The following is a 24417-nucleotide window of genomic DNA, read 5'->3' as shown; positions in this document are numbered from 1 at the left end:
TCATTGATACAGAAGTGGTTTTAGAGTTGGATACTGTGTTGGTGTGCTAGTGGTGATAATTATGTCTTCATTAGCCCAACTTTGGTTGGTCATTGATGTGTTTGTGTGTGTATTGATTGTGTACACACACAACTGGGGTCACCTACTCAAAAACGTCTTTGCTGCTTCTGATGAACTTGATAAGGAGATAAAAATAGCTTGTTGCCTGAAATATAATCCTACCAGACTCCGCGATGTGTCACCTTTGTGGTGAAATCTGCATCCAAAATGGCACCCTATTGCCCATATAATGCACTACTTTGGACCAGGGCCTCTGGTCCAAAGTAGTGATGTGATATATATATATATATATATATATATATATATATATGGTGCCATTGGGAACACAAATTGTAAGTGCCCTATTCAGAACAGGACCCATTGCAACGACAAACCTCATCAGTTGAAGATCAACACCAAGCGTCATCAGTGTACATTATAACCAGGTGTATGAGGGGCTCAAACTTTTCTATGAACAATATTTCCTTTGTATGTCGTAAGATATTTTGAAGAGATTCAGTGAAATGTATCAACAAATGCTGTAAAATGTCATTCATTGTTGAATTGATGGTGTTCTAATTAAATAAAAAAAATAAAAAAACATGGATTAAAAAATATATATTCGATTTCATATCATAGTAAATGTTTTAGTGAGAATGAACTTGTCTGCAAGTTTTCAATTTATTTAGCTGCTGATTGAGTGGGAGATGTCCTTTGTTGATTGCTGAGGTTATATGGTTGCTACACTTTGGTCGCTGATTGGTTAATTGGATAATTGGCTAACGTTTTTTGCTAGTGAGCTGAAATGTGGTGATCTGTCAAGTGTTGCACCTTTCAGTCTTATGGGATAGTTGTAATGATCAAATCTAACTAAAATCCCTCTTCCAACTACAAGTGGGGTCAAGGTGAGTTTTGAAGGGACCTGCAACTAAGATGTCACACAAATTAATTTAACTAGCATTTTAAAGTTTTAGTCACTCATTGTACCTGCTTTCAGTAGATGTGTTGTGCAGTTCAATGTGTTTTTCCAAAGTATACAACAGGGGCTCATATATGGGAAGTGGATACAGGTACAATCAGTCCACAGGTGGATTTACCACCTTCCAGTCAGGACAGAAGACAACCAAGGTGTTTATTTTAACCCCCATGTCGTCACAACGTAACCCATAACTGAACAAGGACAATGTTGTCTTGGAATGCATTGAACTAGCATTCTTATATTTATAAAACGGACAAGCTTCAGTGGACCAAAATATGACTCTTTCATTGCCCTGCTGTGACAGTGGTCAGTACTTCAGATGATGCCGTGCACTGTGTCCCAACTGCTGTCTGCCACGGCTGTCGGGGAAGTCTTCAGAGTTGGTGACATTGAGGTCAACCAGGTGAGTGTTTCTGTTCCACCAGGTGAGGGTCCCTGTTGGTAGAGAAACCTAGAGCTCGTTCCCAGTAGGTCCTATATCATGTTTATCCACTTTATTCACCGCAAACCAGAAAAAAACTTCTGGCAGCGCCGCATTGATTCAACATCTACACCTGTCCTTGTATTTGATTTCTGGATGAAGGTATCTGTGGTGGGTATCGTCAGGAGAACGGTTCCCTCAGTAAACAATGTCTTGTACTCTGTGGATGACATGACTGGACCACCATTAGGCGTGAAGCTCTGGGTGGACACTGCAGTAAGTGGATAATTATAGGTCTTCGTCCAGAAATGTTTGAAATGAACTAGGTCGGGGAGAAATAGGGCATTGGCAACTTTTTAAAAGCATTTTTAGTTTCTCCTATAGCAGATAATATACTGAATCCTTACAGGATCCTGGTGTGGACAGTACTTTTGTGTCCCCAGGGACTTATGTCAAGGTCTCTGGAAGCCTGCGTATCATTCAGGTAAATGTATATGATTTAGTACTTTAAGTATAGTATTTCTCTACATGAGTATGGCACATTTCTGTACCCCTTCATATACTTCCTGCCAGGGCCAAAGATCATTGGTGGCTTTCAACCTCTGTTGCCTTGAGGACCTGAATGAGATCACCTCTCACATGCTGGAGGTAGTGCAGGCCCACATGCAGCACAACAGGAACCTTTGTGGTGGTGGTAATCCTGGAGATGGAGACGCATCAACCTACGGGCTGAGTGCCAGTCAGAGCCAGGTCAGTTCTCTAGTCCTGCAGCACATATAACGCCTAGACCCTAGCTTCTAATGCCTGACTCGGATTATAGGGCTGAACCGTACTATGTTGGTTTAGATATTTTCTTTTCACATTGTCCTTTTGTCACGAGAGTTTTCAATCCCAATGATAATAACAATCAATCAATAGCTTTGGCCAATCCCCGAGGTTTGTAAGACCATGGGTTTAATAATTATTAGTCTAAGACTGAGCTTATGCAAAAGGCTAGTACAGTTTATTCGGAGAACGTTCTAAAGTCAAGAATACAAAAACATCAATTTTATAGCTGCGCACATACTTCCACACAAACGGTATGTATCCTACGCACATACATACACACAAACAGTAGGTGAGTTTTATCCTTCTCCATAGTTCTCACCACTGTGTATCACTACCCAGCCGACAGTTCCATTCCCCCGAAATTAGGGAGACCTTGAGAAGTACTCCCTGTCCTCTCCCAAGTCTCTGAGGCCTAGCCAGGTCGGTCCAAACACAGTTTTAATTGTACTTCGATATTTTACTAGGCACACACACACAAACAAGTTAAAATCCTAAACTACGCCTTGCTCAGACAGTCTGTGTTTTTCCACTATACAGATACATTGTTTAACCTAATTCAGACTAAAACTACACACATCAGATTATAATTGTATGATTCTAATACAGTTAAAATTATACAGTTATACAGTTAAAATAATTCCACTCTGAAACCTTATCATTCTCTTTCAACATTTAAATGATTTTATCACCTTTCCAGCACAGTTCCAGCAACTAGTGCGACTGCGAAGCCAGCACCGCTAAGCTTAGCTAGGTTTGTCTAAGTAGTGTGAAAAGGGTTTGTGTCTTGGGACAGGGGGTAGGGGTTGTTTCTGGTCTCAGTTTACAGTTTTGAAAGCAACGTGACAATGGATTTGTCTGTGTAATAATAACTATATATTAGGCCTTCTATGATATCATGGTGGTCCGCAAACAATTGTTTAAGTGCATGCTGCCACCTACTGTGGTGGGCTGTACGATCAATCATGATCTGCCCAATTCTGTACTACCATGAAAATAAAATTCTAAATAAATAAATCCTTAACTTCTACCACACCCTCCCCAACCCCATTAAACTTTATCATGCTGAAACACTCCACCCTTAGGATTGTTCAGCATGTCAAAATAACCATTTCAACAGTAATATGTTACCACCAATATTTCTTGCCGTCTCCACAATAACCTTCAACCTGGCATTTCTGCTTTCCTCAACCCGAGTCGTATTGATAACCTTACCAATAAAAGCTATGAAGTCAAATTCATTCATTATCACCGCACATTCATGAGCACAATATTTCTGAATTGGGCCTCCACACTGCCAGGACCATTAGAAGCACCAGCCCATACAGTAGGTCCACTTACTACAGGTATGTCCATGTAAGATCCATCAGTCCACACTGTAGTTCTATCAATCTATTTTATAGCCTCTGTACACAATACATCATGACTGATCCTATATCTCTGAGCCTCTCTAGCCTCTCTCTGTACCTGGCATCTACCAAATGCTGCGCAGGACCCTCTGCACACATTAACAACAGTCACCCACGAAGCATCTTTACCCATCGCTCCACAAATGCCATGGCCCTTGCAGAGCAAGGGGAACCACTACTTCAAGGTCTCAGAGCAAGTGACGTCACCGATTGAAACACTATTTAGCGTGCACCACCGCTAACTAGCTAGCCGTTTCACATCCGTTACACTGAGTTGGAATAGGCTTTGTCGTGCCCTATTCACGACTGTCTTGGTGTGTTTGGAACATTCTAGTTTGGCATGTAGGTTAAGGCTACATTTACACAGCCAGTCCAATTCTGATATTTTTTTCACAATCAGATCAGTTCTGAAAAAGATCTGATGTGTAATGTGATTTGGTCAAAAGACCCATGGCTTTATTTCTCCTCCTGTAAGGTGTTGAACCTGATCAGGAGTTGCTCAGACTCCAAGCCCAGGGGCATCAGTCTAGAGGAGCTAGACATTACGCTGGGGTACCTCAGCATGACTGCCATCAGGTAACAGATACTCTTTTTTTTTTTTGGGGGTTCAGTAGGGAGAACTTAAAAAAAAAATCTTAGTGAAAAGAGACTATCTGGTCTAATGCTTCCTTTTCCCCTTTACTCCATGCAGCCAGACCTTGGAGTTTCTTATCAGAGAAGGTCACATCTTCTCCACCATCGATGACAAGCATTTCAGCTCCACTACTGGCTAGGCCCCCAAACTCAACTCTGGACCTTGAAGCCAGTCCACTGCATGTTTTCATTGTTCCCCTCTAATCAGTTACTGATTAGGTGTGAGTGCAATTATCAGGTAGAACAGAACCAGCAGGTTGTGGACCTCATAGGGTAAGAGTTGTTACCCCTGGGCTAGAGAATTTCTTCTGTTGTTTAAGGTCATCTTACATCAATGGCTATAGGACGTTTTTAAATAAAAAGACACAACATTTTGGTTTATCAACATGCATGTCTGTTTATGATTTGTTATTTATATTATTTACTCTCAAATATGGTGACTCTGTGGGCTAATTTTATTTTATATAGTTTTGTTTTGAGGTCCTCTGGTATGTGACAGCTGATGTACAGTGTAAAATGTTGATTGGATAAATGATTGTTTGGTGAAATGTCATTATGCAATGAAAATAATGAATAGTCAAAATTGTATTGTCTTGATTTGCCAAACAACAAAAGATGTTGAAACGAACCTCCACAATCGTGGGAAACTTGTTATAAATCTACCCCAAACAATTTGATCTCCAACGTATATAGCATAGATATTTAAACCAGGGGAATTAAAGTAGGTTTATTAACTTCCATAATATTATTTCATAATAAACTACGATTCCCAGCTTTCTACAGACTTCCCTGTAGTCCTCACATTCCCAGCATTCACTACTAGTGCACGGTGTAAGATGGCAGCAAACCCAAGCACAAACACACCTCTTTTTGACTGCCCGTCATGGTAAGACCAGCGACGATGTCTAATGCATAATTTTGACTGTCCAAAATCAAAAGCATGCAGTAGAGTGTTGTAAGGTCCATGTCGGTGAAGTTGATTAGATTGTCGCATCGAAATAGGAAAATAGGATGTAGTTTGCTTGCTAGAAACATGAGCTAACTAGCTAGCTATCTGGGTAACTTCGCTATGATATTGGAGTGCTCAGTCACAGTAGTATGCTAGCTGTTTGAATGCTCTAACGTTAGCTTGTCAGTGAAATCCAGCAGCAGGGTTTGCTAAAGCTGTATGGTGTGCCAGAATGCTTACTGTTATGCAGCATTTGCAAGCGTGTTCCTTTCTCAAGACAAGAATAACAGTATTGCTTGTGCAGTTCACACATGCAAAACATTTGAAGAAATGGTATTGCAAATCCGTAGTCTTGATCAACTAGTTATGCAGCAAGGCGGCAAAACAGCCTCCATTTGAATAAAAGCATAATTACAACATGCAATTGACATTCACTTTGTTTTGTCAGGGCAGGGAAACCTCCCCCTGGACTCCATCTAGATGTGGTGAAGGGAGACAAGCTAGTAGAGGTAAGTCTACTAGTCTTAACCCCGACCCCAACTTCAACCTTTTTGGTGCTGGACAAAAATAACCACAGAAGCAAGAGCAATGCCTCTGTGCAGAAGATATGGCTTGTATCAAGTAGCCTAATGTTAATTTAAATATAAGACTTAAAGTATGTTATAAGGTGTAGGGCCTATATTATATATTTGCTGCACATGTCACTGTGTTGGAAGATGTGCTTAAACAAACATGGATTAATGTCCGTTCTCTCTGCCTACCTAACCTAGTGACCCCTTGGATTCCAATGCAGTCAAAGACCCACTAGTCATTTATCCCTAACCCTAACTTTCCCTTGAACCAGGCACTTAACCCTAATTTGCGCCAGGGCTGACATACTACTATGGTTGACCCTGTAAAACACCACATTTCACTGCACCTATCCGGTGTATGTTACAAAAGTTTTTCTATAGAAAACCATTGCAAAACCAGTCCATGACCTTAGATAGGCAACTCTGTTGACATTTCATCCTGGCAATTTTTTTTCTCATTTGGTAGAAGCTAATCATTGATGAAAAGAAATACTACTTGTTTGGGCGGAACCCAGACTTGTGTGACTTCACGATAGACCACCAGTCGTGTTCTCGTATCCACTCAGCCCTGATCTACCACAGACACCTCAAGAGGGTTTTCCTGATCGACCTCAACAGCAGTAAGTATCTAGTACTGCTTAGTATCCTGCAGTGTTTCTTTGTTGTCTGGCAGTCAGTTGTCAAGGGTTTGTTTCAGTGTAAATGTTCAAGAAAGAGAACCGTAGCTTGCTGGCCCCTGGTACAAAAAGGTTTGGGTCATGCCATGTCATTGTAGATGCCAAATAGAAGATATGTGAACTTCAACAGGAAGTTACATTTTGAAAGGACAATCCATGTTACTCTGTCCTCCTAGCACATGGTACATTCCTGGGTCGTATCCGTCTGGAGCCCCACAAGCCCCAGCAGGTGCCCATCGACTCCACCATGTCGTTCGGGGCATCCACACGGGTCTACACCCTGAGAGAGAAGCCCCAGACCCAGACTAACACCATACCTGGAGGGGAGGTGAAGGCAGGGGAGGACGAGGAGCTCAAAGGACTGCTGGGTCTACCTGAGGAGGAGACTGAGCTGGAGGTGTGGGGCAGGGGACTGCTTGAGTTCTTGTGACATATATTTGTTTTGTTCAAGCAGCTAATGTAGAATTTTCTGGTTTCTCCATCTGTTTGATGAACCTGACTGCATCCATCCTCTTGTTTCACCTGTTCCAGAACCTGACAGAGTTCAACACGGCCCACAACAAGCGTATCTCCACCCTGACCATTGAGGATGGCAATCTGGACATTGTGAGGCCCAAGAGGAAGAGGAGGAGTAGCAGGGTCTCCTTCAGTGAGGAGGAGGTCATCATCAACCCAGGTGTGTTAGTTAGGGTTGATGACCCACGTGCCCATACACACAAGCTTGCACACAGACATGCAAGAACACACACCCGTGCACAAATGCAGATGCATGCGTGCGCACACATTTCAAAATGTAATCCTGTGTGTCTTCTTGTTTTTACAGAGGACGTCGACCCATCAGTAGGGCGCTTCAGGAACATGGTACAGACTGCTGTTGTCCCAATCAAGGTAAACTTCTTCACGTCTATCTCTTACTTTATGCTGGGGATGATTCTTGAGAAAAAAAATGTTGTGTTGACCAAGGTTGTTGTTGTTATAATAATGAAAACAAATCAAGAAAAAACGATTTAGTGAACAAAATAAAATCAAAACTGTTTAAAAAACTAAAACTATACCGAAAACAATATCTTTGACTCCAAAACAAACTTAAATAAAAACCATCATGAATTTTTCTTAACATTGGGCAAAAATTTTATGGTTTTCAAGCTACTGAAGCTGGTGTGTAAATGCGGCTAGCTTTTGATTTATTTCTGCCTCTTAACTTATTCACGATTCGTTCATGATTATCCCAAATTATGGTAGCATGACACATTAATGTAGAGGTTAAAACCTCTTAAGGATCTGCCCCTTTTTTATATTTTTGCCTAAAATGACATACCCAAATCTAACTGCCTGTAACTCAGGACCTGAAGCAAGGATATGCATATTCTTGATACCATTTGAAAGGAAACACTGAAGTTTGTGGAAATGTGAAATACATGTAGGAGAATATAACACATTAGATCTGGTAAAAGATAATACAAAGAAAAAAACATGTATTCTTTTGTACCATCTTTTAGATGCAAGAGAAAGGCCATAATGTATTATTCCAGCCCAGGCGCAATGTAGATTTTGGCAGCTAGATGGCAGCAGTGTATGGGCAACGTTTTAGACTGATCCAATGAACCATTGCATTTATGTTCACAATTTTGTTTCAAGACTGTCCAAATGTGCCGATTTTGGTTTGTTAATAATTTTTCATAACTGTGCACTCCCCTCAAACAATAGCATGATATTATTTCACTGTAATAGCTACTGTAAATTGGACGGTGCAGTTAGATTAACAAGAATTTAATATGTCTATGTCCTGGGTAATTTTCTTGTTACTTACAACCCCATGCTAATCGCATTAGCCTACGTTAGCTCATCCGTCCTGCGGGGGACGGGGGGGGAGAGGTTTTAAGAAACATATTCTTATTTACAATAAAAGTGACTCAAATTACACAATACATTATTTACCATTCATTTCTATTGGGCACAACTTAATCTGAAACACGACCTCTACATTATTTTGGGGGACTACTTTAATACACAAGTGAATTTGTCCAAATACTTTTTACACCTTCAAATGGGGGGACTAGATGCATAAATTGAATTAATTTCTAAATGGTAAAACAGATACAGTATGTATGAAAATACACTCAAATAAAAGGGGACATTCTGTACTGTCGCCTCATATGGAACATTTGATCTTAAATCTAACATGCTGGAGTATAGAGCCAAATTAAATGTTTTTCTTCACTGTCCAAATAAATACATAGGTAGCTGACTTAATTATTTTGAACATATTTTTTGCACCTGTTTCGGTGCTTTTCCTTTTAAATCCAAGTCTCATTGAGATTGACTTAATAATTTAAACCTAACCTAACCTATGACCTCACCCATCACATTATTTATTACTGCCCCCCCACTTGAAAGAAGTGACATGCTCAAAAACACCCCAAAAAACTATATAGCACATGTCTCCAAGCCTCCTTCTGTTCCTAATTCTAAAACTGAATATAAATAATATAAAAACTAAATATTTGTATACAACTAAAACTAAATAAAAACTGAACTGACACTAAACTAATAGAAATATAAAAACACAACTATAATTACCTTCGTGTTGATCCATCTCCAATCAATTCATGCTAAAAGTTGATGTTGTGTTGACAAATTGAGGTCAATCAATCACATTTGATTTATAAATCCCTTTTCAGACTATTTGTCAGAGAGTACTTCACAGTGCTTTACAGTTGACACTACTATATTGCCATCTTCAATCTTCTCATTCCCCCCTAAACCCTGCTACCCAATCAGAAGAGGAAGATGGAGGGTCACGCTACACTAGGTCTGGAGGACTCTGTGGCCAGACGCATGCAGAACTTCCCCTTCAGTGGAGGGCTCTATGGAGACCTCCCACCCACCATTGGAGAGGCCGGCTCCCTCCCCGCCATGGCCCAGGGTGGAGCTACTATCCTGGGGGGCCTGCCGCTAGTCTTCCCTAACCCTGCTCCCGAGGTGGACGTCTCCCCCACCTCAGCCTCAGCACAGCCCTTCGTCACCCCCAGCCCTGCTGTTATCCTCGCCCCCGGACCCTACACCACCGAGGCTCTCAACGAACCACGCAAGAAGAAATACGCCAAGGAGGCGTGGCCAGGGAAGAAGCCCACCCCTTCTCTTCTAATATAGGTCATTTTCAAAATGGCAACCTATTTCCCTTAGTGCACTACTGGCTAAAGGTAATGCACTATATAGGATACCATTTCAAATTTGCACATAGCACCTCCCTGGACAATATAATGGGAGGGGTTAGTATTAGTTAGGAGAGTGGTCACGTCTCTGGACAACCAATCAATCAAGACTTCCTGTACTGTACAAGCTGTGACAAAGGGATATAGGGATCTCTGATATAGGGAAATGTTTGTGAGAATAATATATTATTTTGGTTTGTCTGCTTCATACGTATATTGTTGTATTTTTATTGCTCAACTCACTTAAACTGACAGTAATGTCTGACTGACCTCAGATTAGCGTATTGTAACTAACACAGATTGGTCCATTTGAACCATTGTTTTACAGCTTTATTTATTAATTATTTTAAACAAAATGAAACATTGCTCTGTTGCAGAAAAATGTCTTATAAACTCGCTATTCACTCTCTGACTGTTTGATTCACAGTATGATTTTGCCTTTGTGGATATTTTTAGTGCTGTTGGTTTCACTGAAAACCATGTTTCTGTCAATACAGAGGGTAACATTAACCAGACAAGGTCTGCTAGATGTTTTAATAATCCACTCAGACAAGGCTATGAACTGTGGGTACAGATTGGCTTTAAAGAAACTATGAAGAAACAGAGCAGTTTTTGTGTGTGAGACAGTTGTATTATAATTTGTTGCTATTTTTATATGAGAATTGGGGGGTTGGTTGAAATGGAACCCATTATTGTCAGATATGTATGAAATTCAGTTTAGAAAATAAATCAAGTTTAAACAAAGTGACATGCAGGTTATTAGAATTCATATCTTTGATATTTGTATAATAAACAGTAATAATCCATACTCCTCTCTCTCCACTGTGTGAGATGATGGTGGGAGAGGAGGATTAGTTTCGTCCCTAGAGAAATCTCCCACTGGGTCTCTGCTGTTGCTTTCATGTTGCCAGTTTTGCACTTTTTACTTGACATGATGCCATCTACTGAGGAAGCTCCTGGGATGGCTAGTTAAGGGATTGTTCAGCTAAATGAATGTGATTGTCTGTTCTGGGAACATGTCAAATGTGTCTGTTACTTCCTCAAGGTGATGAGTTTGACGTAGGTCTCATTTAATTTAAAACCTCAAATTTCATCCATTGTTTTTTGTTTGAGTATTACTTGTGGGTTTGTTAAAGCAAACATTGTTTGAAAAGGAATCTGTCCTCAAAACCATTCTGAGGTTTTATAGGAGTAAAATTAAGAAGGAAATTCTTGTAATCCCATAGATGGCAGTGATTAGCAATCATTGCTACTTGCTGCATCACGAAGGGTATTTATCCTTCACACTATCTATTTGATGCACAAGCTGCAGACAATGTTAAAAACATCTACAGTGTGGCTCATTTTGAATGGCTGTATTTCCATGGTCAATGCCGTGTCCGGTTCAATCAACATATGTGGCTCATTTGAAATGGTTGTGTTCTTATAGTTGTTGATCTCTTTTCCACCAGAGGGCAACATGTCTACTGTGCTCTGCTCTCTTTGTGGAGTGGAGAAACAACCCAGGATGTCTACCTCAGTGGATCACTAAACTCATACTCGTTGTGTCACAAATGTTCTCCATCTAGGAATGAAAATTAAACCATTATTAGGAAGACACATCCATATTGGAGATATTGATATTGTTAGTATTCTGTATAAATGAATAGGTAATAGCAGACACAGGGTTCATGATTAATATTGTGAATAGGACTGATCATTGTTGATTTTGAACGGACCGTGATAAAGGTCAATCAAAGACTCATCCTCTCCCAATTTCGAGGGCCAGTAGTAAAGCTGTCCGTGTTTTGCCTTTTGGCTGGTATTATATATTTTAGTAACATCTTAATGCTTGTGATAGTCTGCTGTAAGGGAATGTTGTCAATACCATAGTCATGCTGTGCTCAATGAGGTGATCTTACTTAGAGAAACTCTGGAGTGGGTTCGGTAAGAGAATATGCAGCTGCACAATTTCACCTGTAGGGGTCTCTGGGGCTCTTTTGCTGGCCCTGCTTTGCTGTCTGTTTTTTATGTCTCAAATGGCACCCTATTCCCTTTATAGTGTACTACTTTCAACCAGAACTCTATGCACTAGATAGGGAATAGGGTGTCATTTGGGTTGCTATCTGTCTCCCCAGTGCAGATAAACCACCAGCAACTCCTTAATCAAATTTGCATGAGTGCGCTCAGGTTGCCATGGCAATAATTATCAGCGCTGCCTAATTAACTTTCTCAATTGCTTAATGAGATACGACCCTCTGAACTCTTTTTTTTCTTCTTTCTAATCCATGTTTTCTTTTTTTATTCTCTCCATCTTCCCTTCTCTCTCGCCTCAGTGTTAACCTGTGACCACTGAGATAATAGAAATAAATTCTGCCTCACATGGTTTAACACGAGAGTATACGGCAGAGAACAATCAAATATATTTCCTGATAGTTTCACACATGGAATGCAAAATGGAGACTAAAATATACTACCTGTAATACTGGTATATTATCCATCCGTATATATTATTATATTGAGTATGCAACTCACATGTTGTGATGTAGTGGCCCCTGAAGGCTTCAGGGGCCACAGGTGACCTGCTGAGACAGTTGAGTGAAGGAGGGGTGGAGAGAGCCCGCCGGCCCTGATCACCCCAATCGCCTGTCGCACACAGTGAAGCGGAACTCTCAAGACGTTAGAGAGACAGGGTGGAGACGGGGGAGACAGGGAGGAAACCACTTGGTGACATCCTCACAAAGCCTCCTACCCCTCTGCCACCTTGTCACACCCAATGTTCTACACCTCTACATTCCTACTAGGCCTCTGTTGTTCTGATTCAATTCCCATCTCCCCTGGAGTGTGCACTTGCTCATTCCTTCACATAGGTTCAAGTATTGGATTGGTATAGGCATGTGGTAGAGGTAGAATCCAATATATTTCCACCAGTCCATTTCTGAGGTCACATTGTGGGGTAGTGAACGAGTGCTCACTTCTGCAGACTGTAGGCAGGCTCTCTTGTAGTTGTGCCTTGGTCCCTGGGAGTGACTTCATCATGCAGTAAGTGTGTTCCCTACTCCACCCTGTAGACAGAGCTGTGTTGGTCAGTCAGCCAGCTCAAGGACTTTCCTTCAGTGTACAGTAAGCTAGGCAGGCCAGCCAGATCCGTTATGGGATCACTGCTAGGGCAGCAGACCACAGCGGTCACACCAGTTCATGGGAACTCCTGCTCCATTTTTCATAGGAGGGATATTTCAATGTCTACAGCCGGGTTGGGCCAAGTTCAGTTTAATGAATTTAAATGATTCATGAGTTGAAAATGGTCCATTGTTTAATATGAGCATTTTTTTGATTCATGAATTGACTGAATTGGTAACTGAATGGACCCCTGGTCCACAGGACTGGGTCATTTAATTTACACATTTACTGTGTATATGACACATAGTTGCTTTGCCTTTAGGGCAAACCCTGTGTTTTCAGTGTAAAATAAATAGAGGTTATTCTCTATTTCCCTTCTAACCTGAATCGTCTGTTTTTATCTAGTGGTTACATCCAGTTATGTATGGCTCTGGTTACATCCAGTTATGTATGGCTCTGGTTACATCCAGTTATGTATTGCTCTGGTTACATCCAGTTATGTATGGCTCTGGTTACATCCAGTTATGTACGGCTCTGGTTACATTCAGTTATGTATGGCTCTGGTTACATCCAGTTATGTATGGCTCTGGTTACATTCAGTTATGTATGGCTCTGGTTACATCCAGTTATGTATGGCTCTGGTTACATCCAGTTATGTATGGCTCTGGTTACATCCAGTTATGTATGGCTCTGGTTACATCCAGTTATGTATGGCTCTGGTTACATCCAGTTATGTATGGCTCTGGCTACATCCAGTTATGTATGGCTCTGGTTACATCCAGTTATGTATAGCTCTGGCTGCATCCAGTTATGTATGGCTCTGGCTGCATCCAGTTATGTATGGCTCTGGTTACATTCAGTTATGTATGGCTCTGGTTACATTCAGTTATGTATGGCTCTGGTTACATCCAGTTATGTATGGCTCTGGTTACATCCAGTTATGTATGGCTCGGGTTGCATCCATCTGACTGCTGTCATTATTTAATTGTGCCATTTCCTTTCTGTTTCCTAACAGCTAGAGGAGGAAAGTGACGGGGAAGATTATCTTCGTTGCACCTCTGCCTACACTGCATCACTGTGTATTTTCTCTCTCTCTGTGAGTGGATTTCATGGTTTGAAGGTGCAATCTGAAACAGGATTAGCGTTACAGTAGGTGTGGGAGTGTTAGCTAAACCTCTCTTATGCAGGTGTGGCAGAGGGACGACTGTCTGTCGCACACACACACACACACACACACACACACACACACGGCACAATGAACACAGGGATTCTTAAAGCGGGACAGAAGTTGACAACGTGTTTTGGTAAAAAGCTGAGGGATGGGGCTGGAGAAATGTAACCACTCTCAAATTCATAGACAGAGGTATGGATGCCAGGACTGAGCATCCATGATATCAAAATTATCATTTTATCCATGTTCTGAAAAACAAGCTTACATTTTGGGTTCTGATGAGGTATGACAGTTGAACTAAGCTCATGAGGCATTTATAAGTTATATTCTTCAAAAATCAATGGGTACACATTGTTTATACAGTACATCCAAAAATGAATATTGCCACTGCAGATTTAAAAATATTGTTAATACCACATTGGTATTCATCAAAGCTTAGGGAGGCAGGGCCCATTCTGCATTATTGTTTGGTTTTCAACTAGAAAAAGACAAAGAATCCAAAGCAGAAAGTGTTAGTCAAACCAGCACACTACTGCCAGTGCCACATGAGAGTAAAATAAAACGCAGCCTTTTTGTCTTTGGGAAAGTCTACTAAAAAGTGAGAGAAGTAGAATTGAGTGGCCTGGTCCCAGATCTATTCGTGCTAACTAACTGGTATGGTCATTGTCACACCAAACAGAACAAACAGATCTGGGACCAGGCTAGGAGCTGAGGAACGTGGAGTGTTTCTCCATGGTTCTGTGACTTTGAGAAGCCACATGCTTGGCTACAGCCCAGGCCTCCTGGCAGCTCATCCCCAAGGATGAGACACATCCTGGGATGGCCATGGGCTGTGTACTGGCTACAGACACCCAGACTTTCCACACACACATGCATACACACATCCACGCACGCACGCACGCACGCACGCATGCACTCACACCACACACACACACAACCCCCAAGTGTCTTCACTGACATTTTCAACCTTTCCCTGACCCCGTTTGTAATATCTAAATGTTTCAAGTAGACCACCCACCATAGTTCCTGTGCCCAAGAACGCCAAGGTAACCTGCCTAAATGACTACCGACCCCATAGCACTCACATCTGTAGCCATGAAATGCTTTGAAAGGCTGATCCATGGCTCACTTCAACACCATCATCCCAGAAACACTGGACCCACTTCAATTTGGATACCACTCCAACAGATGACACAATCTCTATTGCACTCCACACCTCCCTTTCCCATTTTGACAAAAGCAACACCTATGTGAGAATGCTGTTCATCGAATGCTGTTCAGCGTTCAACACCATAGTGCCCTCCAAGCTCATCACTAAGCTAAGGACCCTGGGACTGAACACCTCCCGCTGCAACTGGATCCTGGACTTCCTGACTGGCAGCCCCCAGGTGGTGAGGGTGTGCAACTACACATCCGCCTCCATCATTAAGTTTGCCGACGACACGCCAGTGGTAGGCTTGATCACCGATGACGATGAGACAGCCTATAGGAAGATCAGAGACTTGCCAAGGTGCTGCCAGGACAAGAACCTCTGTCAATGTAAGCAAGACAAAGGAGCTGATCGTGGACTACAGGAAAAGGAGTGGCAAGGACACCCCCATTCACATTGACGAGGCTGTAATGGAGTGGGTCAAGAGTTTCAAGTTCCTTGGTGTCCACATCACTAAGGACTTATCGTGTTCCAGACACACCAACACAGTCGTGAAGAGGGCACGACAATGCCTACTCCAGGAGACTGAAAATATTTGGCATGGGACCTCAGATCCTCAAAAGGTTCGACAGCTGCACCATCGAGAGCATTCTGACTGCTCGACAACCCTGGTGGGATAATAAAGTTGATCTGAAGGTGCTACAGAGGATAATGCGTACGGCCCAGTAAATCACTGGGGCCGAGCTTCCTGCCATCCAGGACCTCTATACCAGGTGGTGTCAGAGGAAGGCCCTAAAAATTGTCAAAGACTCCAAGTCATAGACTGTTCTCTCTGCTACCGCACGGCAAGCGATACCAAAGCACCAAGTCTGGGACCAAAAGGCTCCTTAACAGCTTCCCGCTGAGCAGTTACTCAAATGGCTACCCGGACTATTTGCATTGATCCCATTATTTTATTATTATTTGTTATATTTTTTTGACACAGGCTCGATGTACACACACACACACATATTCACATTCCTTCACACTCTTCACATACGCTGCTACTACTCTCTGTTTATTATCTATGCATAGCATCTTTGCCCCTACCTTCATGTACATATTATCTCAATGACCTTGACTAACCCATACCCCGCACATTGACTCGTACCGGTACCCCCTGTATATCGCCTCGTTATTGTTACTTTATTGTGTTACTATTTTTCATTTATTTTATTTAGCTAATTTTTCTTACCTAAAAAACAAACAAATGCTGGTTATGGGTTTGTAAGTAAGCATTTCATGGTAAGGTCTAAACCTGTTGTATTCGGCGCACATTTTACATTTTTTATTTGACACTATGAAACAACACCCACAGCTCTTCTTATGTAACAGCACAAGGTCGTAGAGGAGGGGTTGCTAGACGGAGGGAACATCATTTGATGAACAAAAAGAGAGGGAGAACGTGAGATTGAGAGAGAGAGGGGAAGACAGGGAGGGAGATGACTGCTGTTAAGGGGCTTTAGAGCAAAGATTGGGCTCACATTTGAGGACCTAAACAGTACAGAGCCAGAATGCAGTCTGGCTCTCAAAGTCAAATCCGGAAGGGTTTTTAAAAAGGAGAGGACAACAGGACAACGACCCTGATTTTTATGGCAAATATTGAGTGGTCCAGACTGTGTCCCATGACCTATAATTATTGTTATGTTCAGTGGACATCCCTCACCTTTTGTACAGTGTTAGTCTACTCTTCTGACATACCTAATTAGAGCTGTAGTCAGTCATTCTGGCGTTGTTGCTCAACACAAGGGTGGGAGTGACGTCATCACCCTGTCCCAGTAAACACATCAGTAGTAACCTTGGCTGACTAGCTGTCTTAGGTAGGTAGGTTACACTGTGAAAAAAATCCTGTTGTTTTAACGGTAACTTACTGGCAGCCAGTTACCTGTAAGTTACTGTAAAAAATAAAAAAATCTTTACAGTAATCTGCTGTTAAACTAAAGTTTCTTTGGAATTTACCGTGACATAATATACCTTTATTATAGTAATGAACATGAAAACAATAATAATGTACATTAGGTTAGAGTAAATTCCAAAGAAACTTTGATTTAACTGTACATTACTGTAAACTTTACAGTAATGTGCTGTTAAACTAAATATCCTTTGAAATTACGGTAACATAGTGTACTTTAAGAAAAAAAGTAATTTACAGGTAACTGGCTGCCAGTAAGTTACCACAAAAACAACAGGATATTTTTTACAGTGTAACCTTTATACCTAAACCAGCTAGTCAGCCAGGATTACTACTGGCAGTTGATTGGTTCAAAGATCTTCTCATACTGATTTATCTCCTTTTGTTGTTATTGTTGTTGTTGTCTGACTCTGGAGCTGGAGCTTCCTTGGTTGTTTGTCAGTGCCAATGCCCAACAGCTTAGTTTGCTACGGGCCACACCAGATCAGTACACACATCGACTCAACTCAGCTCCACTCAACTGAGCTGGCAGTGGCTCAGTGTTTGCATTCCATAGGATAGAGTCACACCGCATTCCGGTTACAACTTCACTGCGGTGCATAAAAATATCCTCTCCAGACCGCAGGGCAGGGGCCATGTGTTTTGAATTACCCCTTTGTTTCTCATTTACAGCATCTCTCCCTCATTTATCCCCCTCTCTCTCTTTCTTTCCCCATCCCCTCCTCTTCTCGCTCTCTCCTCCCCTCCTCTTTTTGTTCTCCCTCTCCTTCACTCTCTTGCACTCTACTCTTCCTCCTCTTCTCGCCCTTCCCTTCTCACACACACCCTCTCCCTTCCTCCCTCTCTCCTTCCCCTCTCTCCCTCTTGCTCCACTCTCTCCCCCTCCTTTCATTGCCCCCCCACTCTCTCTCTCTTTCCCTCTGTCACTCTCACCCTCTCCTTCCCTCCTCTTCTCCCACCCCTCTCTCTTTCACATCTCATGTTGTGATAGACCCGTTTAGTCACCATGAAAGCATTCCACTGTAGGAGCATTTGAGGATATGGTTTCCCCTGACAACCAAGCTGTCAATAGTGGGGGTAACATCACCACCCACCACTGGGGAATTTTCCATTGAAAAAGGGTAATGGGGTTATAGAATATATTATAGAATAGAGTATAGTAGAATATATTATAGTAGAATATAATTCAATCAAGTAGAATAGAAAATAATAAAATAGAACATAATATAATATAGTAGCAAATAATATAACTTCATATCAAACTTCAGGTGCATAACAGTCAAATAACCCTTCATTTGATAGAATAACAGTCAATGCATATGTAGAGAGACACTATTAGTTGGAAGGAGATCAGTATGGATACCCCACAACTTGAACCCAATGAGGGTTCAGCCCGCGGGCGCCAAATGAGTGTGACATTCACAATGGTCGCTTCCGCCTTTCCCTGCTGGAGGAAAACACCCGTACGGAGAAAGGATGGTATGAAATGAAACCGCGAGACAATTATTATTTCAAAGGGTATGTAATTGAGACTTTTCTGACCTTCTTGTCTGACTGCAATGCATAGGGAATCTGCGTAGGGAATATGGTAGACGTTCATGCATAAATTAATAAATATTTATTTGTAGCATTAATTAACCGGGTAATAATTACATATAATCATTCAATACAGTGTTGGCAGTTCATGTAACTGAACTGACGTGCACAATACGGCATAGTCACTTAAATAACTCTACCTTTATGTACCTCAACTAACCGGTGCCCCCTGTATATAGTCTCGCTATTGTTATTTTACTGCTGCTCTTTAATTATTTGGTACTTTTATTTCTTATTCTTATCCGTATTTTTGTAAACTGCATTGTTGGTTAGGGGCTCGTGAGTAAGCATTTCACTGTAAGGTCTACACCTGTTGTATTCAGCGCATGTGACTAATACCGTTTGATTTGATTTGATTAAGAGGTTTATAAATGCAGCACTCTTGAGGTGAATATGTCATGCTTATCCCAGTCTATCTCATCAACAGGTAGACATCTGACCACTGACTGACGATCACATGCAGCACATGGAAAAGCATCACAAATCGGATGGCTAAAGCACACCACGTCAACTGCTCTTTTATTTAAGCATTCCTGTTTATTCCCAAAGCAATAAACATCAATGAAACAATGCAATCACATTTATCAAGGTATTTTATGAACTGTGAATAAATATTCTCTATATGGGATATCAACGTGAAACGATGTTGTATACAGAACAAAATGGATATTCCCTTTCGCTAAACCTGTAATAGAGGAAGTGAGTTGATCTAAGTCTCATATAAATATGTGTAAGCAGCACACATTTATTCAACGCTACAGTTTAGTCGCTTGATAATCAAGCCTCACTGACGGATACACACTGGTGTACCAATGTGGAAGGAATATGGTTGGGTAATAATCAACAAATCTAACGAAATAAGGGAGGTTAATTGCATGTAATGCACTTTATGGCGGGGCGTCTTCGTCGCGTGAGAGAAGGAAGACAAACATAGCATGCTCCACGAGCCGATACTTTTTTCGTCTGGAATTCTGCGGGTTGTAAAATGATTCATAGAGCAAGCTTATTTTAAGCGGAGTAATTGCGCGCAGCTCGCACAGTTAGTCCGTGTGTGAGTTCCGCTATGAGTGTGTGTGTTGTTTTCGGGTGAGCGCTTGCGTGTGAGTGAAAGCCGGTCACCAATCTGCAGAGGAGACGGAGAGGAGATTCCAGACGAAAGAAACAGTGAGCGTGAGCAGACTTCGTGAAAGAAAGTCAAATTAATTTGGCTTTAATTCTGGGGTTTTATCGAATATATCGTCCAGCCCTGCCAGTCCAACGGTTGGTCAAGGAATCAACTGTTGCTGCGGCCGAATGGTTTTTAAAGGGACATTAGGCTAATCAGAATTTACCAAATCCGTGTTGCTGACTCTGAATCTGGACATGGGTTTGAGAATGCATTTTTAACCATCACCTGGACCTGGTTTATTTATCGTGCTGCGCGCACCCGGCGGCCGGATGCATGTTGTTCATGGTCTGTTCTGATACTGCATAGAGAATACATGCTCTTCCAGAATGATCCTACTCCACGCCTCTCCTGGCTTTTTGATATTGGTTTATCATATTTTTCTATCAGTCAGTAGCAGTTGCTTGTAGGCAAGTAGACACATTTGGGCTATTTGAACAATTCCAAAGGCAGTTGGAGGATAATAGTGGATTTTTTGTTTCTTTGTGACCTTGCCTTTTCGGCGTTAATCCAAGAGGATAGATGCTAATGATGGAGAATAACGGCATGGACGCGCATCAGGTTGGAATCAATCCTGAATACGAGCCGGAGAGCCGGCCGCGGTCATGCACTTGGCCGCTGCCGACGTGTCCGGAGGATTTCCCTCGGGGAGTGGATGAAGCAAATCGAGGTCTGCCCCTGGCATCTGTCAAACTGGAGCAGCTTCAGTACAACGTGTCGGCATGCCGCGGTGGAGCAGCCGAGGGAAGAGGTGGCGCACCCGCGGAGCTCAAACATCCAGCCGGCGCCCCGGTCCCCATCGCAGCCGGCGCTCCTACATGCATGTCTGGGGCTGCCCTCGACGTGGCCGGACAGCTGCGCAAAGCCAAGTCATCCCGGAGGAACGCGTGGGGAAACCAGTCGTACGCGGACCTCATCACGCGTGCCATTGAGAGTGCCCCTGAGAAGAGACTCACTCTGTCGCAGGTTTACGATTGGATGGTGCGCTTTGTCCCTTATTTCAAGGATAAAGGCGACAGCAATAGTTCAGCTGGATGGAAGGTACAGTAACATAGCCTACTTGAAATTCCTAATAATTAGCCTCTATATGATGATGGTGTGTGTTGATAGGGGGTAACCTATATGTCAGTCTTTCCATAAAATCAATTTTAGATCTTGATCACTTAATTTGGGTTGTGCATCTTAACCACACATGGTTGTTCAGTCTTCAGCCATAAAAATGGACAGCTCTCAACTGATGGTTAAAGCAAATGACTTGTTCCTGGTTAACGATGTATGGTTTTCGCATTTCCCCACATTCTCCACCGCTACTCTCCAGTCAGTCAGTTTGTAGAAAGGGGCGGTGAGATGGGACTGAGGGAGGCGGAGAGAGGTTACTGGGTTCATCCTATTTTACAGTCTATAGGCTATGCATAGCAAAGCAGAGCAAATCAGTATCAACATAAACGCTTTGTTTGTGCTATGGTGGAAAATACTGTTTGCGCACTTCACTGTGACGTGTCCACGTCCTGATTTTATTATAAAGAGATTATCTGACAGTAGAAGTGACTGCGTGACGCCATGTTCCGTTCGAACTCAACGTTGTTTCATCTCTGTCTCCCAAGCCATATGTAGAGGAGAGGAATAACGAGTCACGCCGGGCACAGAAAGTCAGGAGTGTGTCCGGGTCAATTCTGTTCCTTGTGTTCACGCACGAGCCACTCCGCTTGGCTAGACTTTGTTAACCCTCAACGAACAAGAGCTATACCCGTCCACTTCTATTCATTGCGCGCGTGGTAAAATTAGGCAAGTGCTATGCAATTTGATAATACTCCACAAAATAGGAAAATAGAGATGATCCTTTAAATTAAAATCTAGACGAGAGTTTGTGTAATCTACTTTAGTTTACCGCACATTTTGTGTGGGGATTATATTGGCAAAATTATTGTGGACTGGATTATTTATTCGATAGGCCTATTTCTTCAAGTCATATAGGCCTAGTTCCGACCTCTCCAAGCCCTAATATAGATTTGAATATTTGATTAATCCCTCAATAAGGGATTATCAAAACGATCAATTCTACACAGATCGCACTCATCTATTTTATCAGGGCTTTAGGTCATGTAGTTTAGCTTTGGTTTTCTTTAGGGTGTGTTTTGAGTCAACCACCTGGTGTAATACACCCCTCCTCTTCCTAACTATCACTTTGTTCTGGTTTTCTGGGAATCAAACACACACACAGTATTGTACAACTAACCTTGTGGCACACAATTCAGTCCCTTTCAAAATCCTATTTTACATAATCCCTAACCTTTTTATTTATTTAACTAGGCAAGACAATTAAGAACAAATTCTTATTTACAATGACAGCCTACCAGGGAACTGTGGGTTAACTACCTTGTTCAGAACAACAGATTTTTAGCTTGTCAGCTCAGGGATTCGACCCAACAACCTTTTGGTTACTGGCCAGCACTTTAACCACTAGGCTACCTGCCACCTCAACCTTAACCCTAACATTAACCTGAAAACCTAACCCTAAAACTAACCCTAAACCTAATTCTAACCCTAACAAATAATTAAAGAGCAGCAGTAAAATAATAATAGCGAGGCTATATACAGGGGGTACGGATACAGAGTCAATGCTTAGGGGCACTAGTTGGTTGAGGTAATTGAGGTCATATGTACATGTAGGTAGAGTTCTTAAAGTGATTAGATAATAAACAGAGAGTAGCAGCGTAAAAGAGGGGTAGGGGGGGGGGCAATGCAAATAGTCTGGGTAGCCATTTGATTAGATATTCAGGAGTCTTATTGCCTTGGGGTAGAAGACTGGATGCTCCGGTACCACTTACCGTGCGGTAACAGTGAGAACAGTCTATGACTAGGGTGTCTGGAGTCTTTGACAATTTTTAGGGCCTTCTTCTGACACCCCCTGGTATAGAGGTTCTGGATGGAAGGATACTTGGCCCTAGTGATGTACTGGGCCGTACCCACTACCCTTTGTAGTGCCTTGCGTTCGGAGTCTGAGCAGTTGCCATACCAGGCAGTGATGCAACCAACCACCATGCTCTCGATGGTGCAGCTGTAGACCTTTTGAGGATCTTAGGACCCATGCCAAATCTTTTCAGTCTCCTGAGGAGCAATAGGTTTTGTCGTGCTCTCTTCACGACTGTCTTTTTGTGACTGGACCATGTTAGTTTCTTGGTGATGTGGAAACCAAGGACCTTGAAACTCTCAACCTGCTCCACTACAGCCATGTCGATGAGAATGGGGGCGTGCTTGTTCCACCTTTTCCTGTAGTCCACAATCATCACCTTTGTCTTGATCACGTTGAGGGAGAGGTTGTTGTCCTGTTACCTACCCTTACCACCTGGGGGGCGGCTCAACAAGAAGTCCAGAATCCAGTTGCAGAAAGAGGTGTTTAGTTCCAGGGTCATTAGTTTAGTTATGAGCTTTGAGGGCACTATGGAGTCGAACACTGAGCTGTAGTCAATGAATAGCATTCTCACATAGGTGTTGCTTTTGTCCAGATGGGAAATGGCAGTGTGGAGTGCAATAGAGATTGCATCATCTGTTGGAGTGGTATCCAAATTGGAGTGGGTCTAGGGTTTTTGGGATGATGGTGTTGATGTGAGCCATGACCGGCCTTTCAAAGCACTTCATGGCTACAGACATGAGTTCTTAGTGTTCTTGGGCACAGGGACTAGGGTGGTCTGCTTGAAACACGTTGGTATTACAGACTCAGACAGGGAGAGGTTGAAAATGTCAGTGAAGACAGTTGCCAGTTGGTCAGCGAATGCTCGGAGTACACGTCCTGCTAATCCATCTGGCCCTGCGGCCTTGTGAATGTTGACCTGTTTAAAGGTCTTACTCACATCGGCTATGGGGAGCCTGATCACACAGTCGTCCGGAACAGCTGATGCTCTCATGCATGTTTCAGTGTTACTTGCCTCGAAGCAAGCATAGAAGTAATTTAGCTCGTCTGGCAGGTTTGTGTCACTGGGCAGCTCTCAGCTGTGTTTCACTTTGTAGTCTGTAATAGTTTGCAAGCCCTGCCACATCCAAAGAGCGTCGGAGCCGGTGTAGTACGATTCAATCATAGTCCTGTATTGACGCTTTGCCTGTTTGATGGTTCATCGGACGGCAAAGCGGGATTTCTTATAAGCTTCCAGGTTAGAGTCCCGCTCCTTGAAAGCGGCAGCTCTACCCTTTAGCTCAGTGCGGATGTTGCCTGTAATCCATGGTTTCTGGTTGGGGTATTTCTGGTTGGGGTACGTACAGTCACTGTGGGGACGACGTCATCAATGCACTTATTGATGAAGCCAGTGACTGATGTGGTGTCCTCCTCAATGCCATCTGAAGAATCCCGGAACAAATTCCAGTCTGTGCTAGCAAAACCGTCCTGTAGTTTAGCATCTGCTTCATCTGACCACTTTTTTATTGATCAAGTTACTTGTGCTTCCTGCTTTAGTTATTGCTTGTAAGCAGGAATCAGTAGGATAGAATTATGGTCAGATTTGCCAAATGAAGGGCGAGGGAGAACTTTGTATGCGTGTATGTGGAGTAAAGGTGGTCTAGAGTTCACTCTGC

The 24417-nt window shown here is 42.4% G+C and overlaps 2 protein-coding genes across 4 annotated transcripts; both read left to right on the top strand.

Moving 5' to 3' along the window:
• Window positions 1-810: 810 nt before the first annotated feature.
• Window positions 811-5078, top strand: LOC115128553 (replication protein A 32 kDa subunit-like). Of its 3 annotated transcripts, XM_029658473.2 has the most exons (8): window positions 813-944; window positions 1073-1167; window positions 1323-1421; window positions 1602-1715; window positions 1849-1923; window positions 2013-2189; window positions 4149-4249; window positions 4365-4907. In XM_029658473.2, exons 2-8 carry the CDS (start codon window positions 1093-1095, stop codon window positions 4444-4446), a joined length of 723 nt encoding a protein of 240 aa, XP_029514333.1. In that variant the 5' UTR covers window positions 813-944; window positions 1073-1092; the 3' UTR covers window positions 4447-4907. The 3 variants fall into 3 exon arrangements, with proteins under 3 accessions (XP_029514334.1, XP_029514333.1, XP_064873873.1); XM_029658474.2 differs by lacking the exon at window positions 1073-1167 and having other exon boundaries at window positions 811-944; window positions 4365-5078; XM_065017801.1 differs by lacking the exon at window positions 813-944 and having other exon boundaries at window positions 968-1167; window positions 4365-4908.
• An 8-nt stretch (window positions 5079-5086) lies between these two features.
• LOC115128552 (nuclear inhibitor of protein phosphatase 1-like) lies at window positions 5087-10463 on the top strand. Its single transcript, XM_029658471.2, has 7 exons — window positions 5087-5192; window positions 5704-5764; window positions 6294-6447; window positions 6681-6901; window positions 7036-7180; window positions 7328-7392; window positions 9286-10463. Exons 1-7 carry the CDS (start codon window positions 5143-5145, stop codon window positions 9655-9657), a joined length of 1068 nt encoding a protein of 355 aa, XP_029514331.1. The 5' UTR covers window positions 5087-5142; the 3' UTR covers window positions 9658-10463.
• The last annotated feature ends 13954 nt before the right edge of the window (window positions 10464-24417 follow it).

This window comes from Oncorhynchus nerka, linkage group LG4, assembly GCF_034236695.1.
Source record: "Oncorhynchus nerka isolate Pitt River linkage group LG4, Oner_Uvic_2.0, whole genome shotgun sequence".
Lineage (NCBI taxonomy): Eukaryota > Metazoa > Chordata > Actinopteri > Salmoniformes > Salmonidae > Oncorhynchus > Oncorhynchus nerka.
This window is presented reverse-complemented; position numbering and strand designations above follow the sequence as displayed.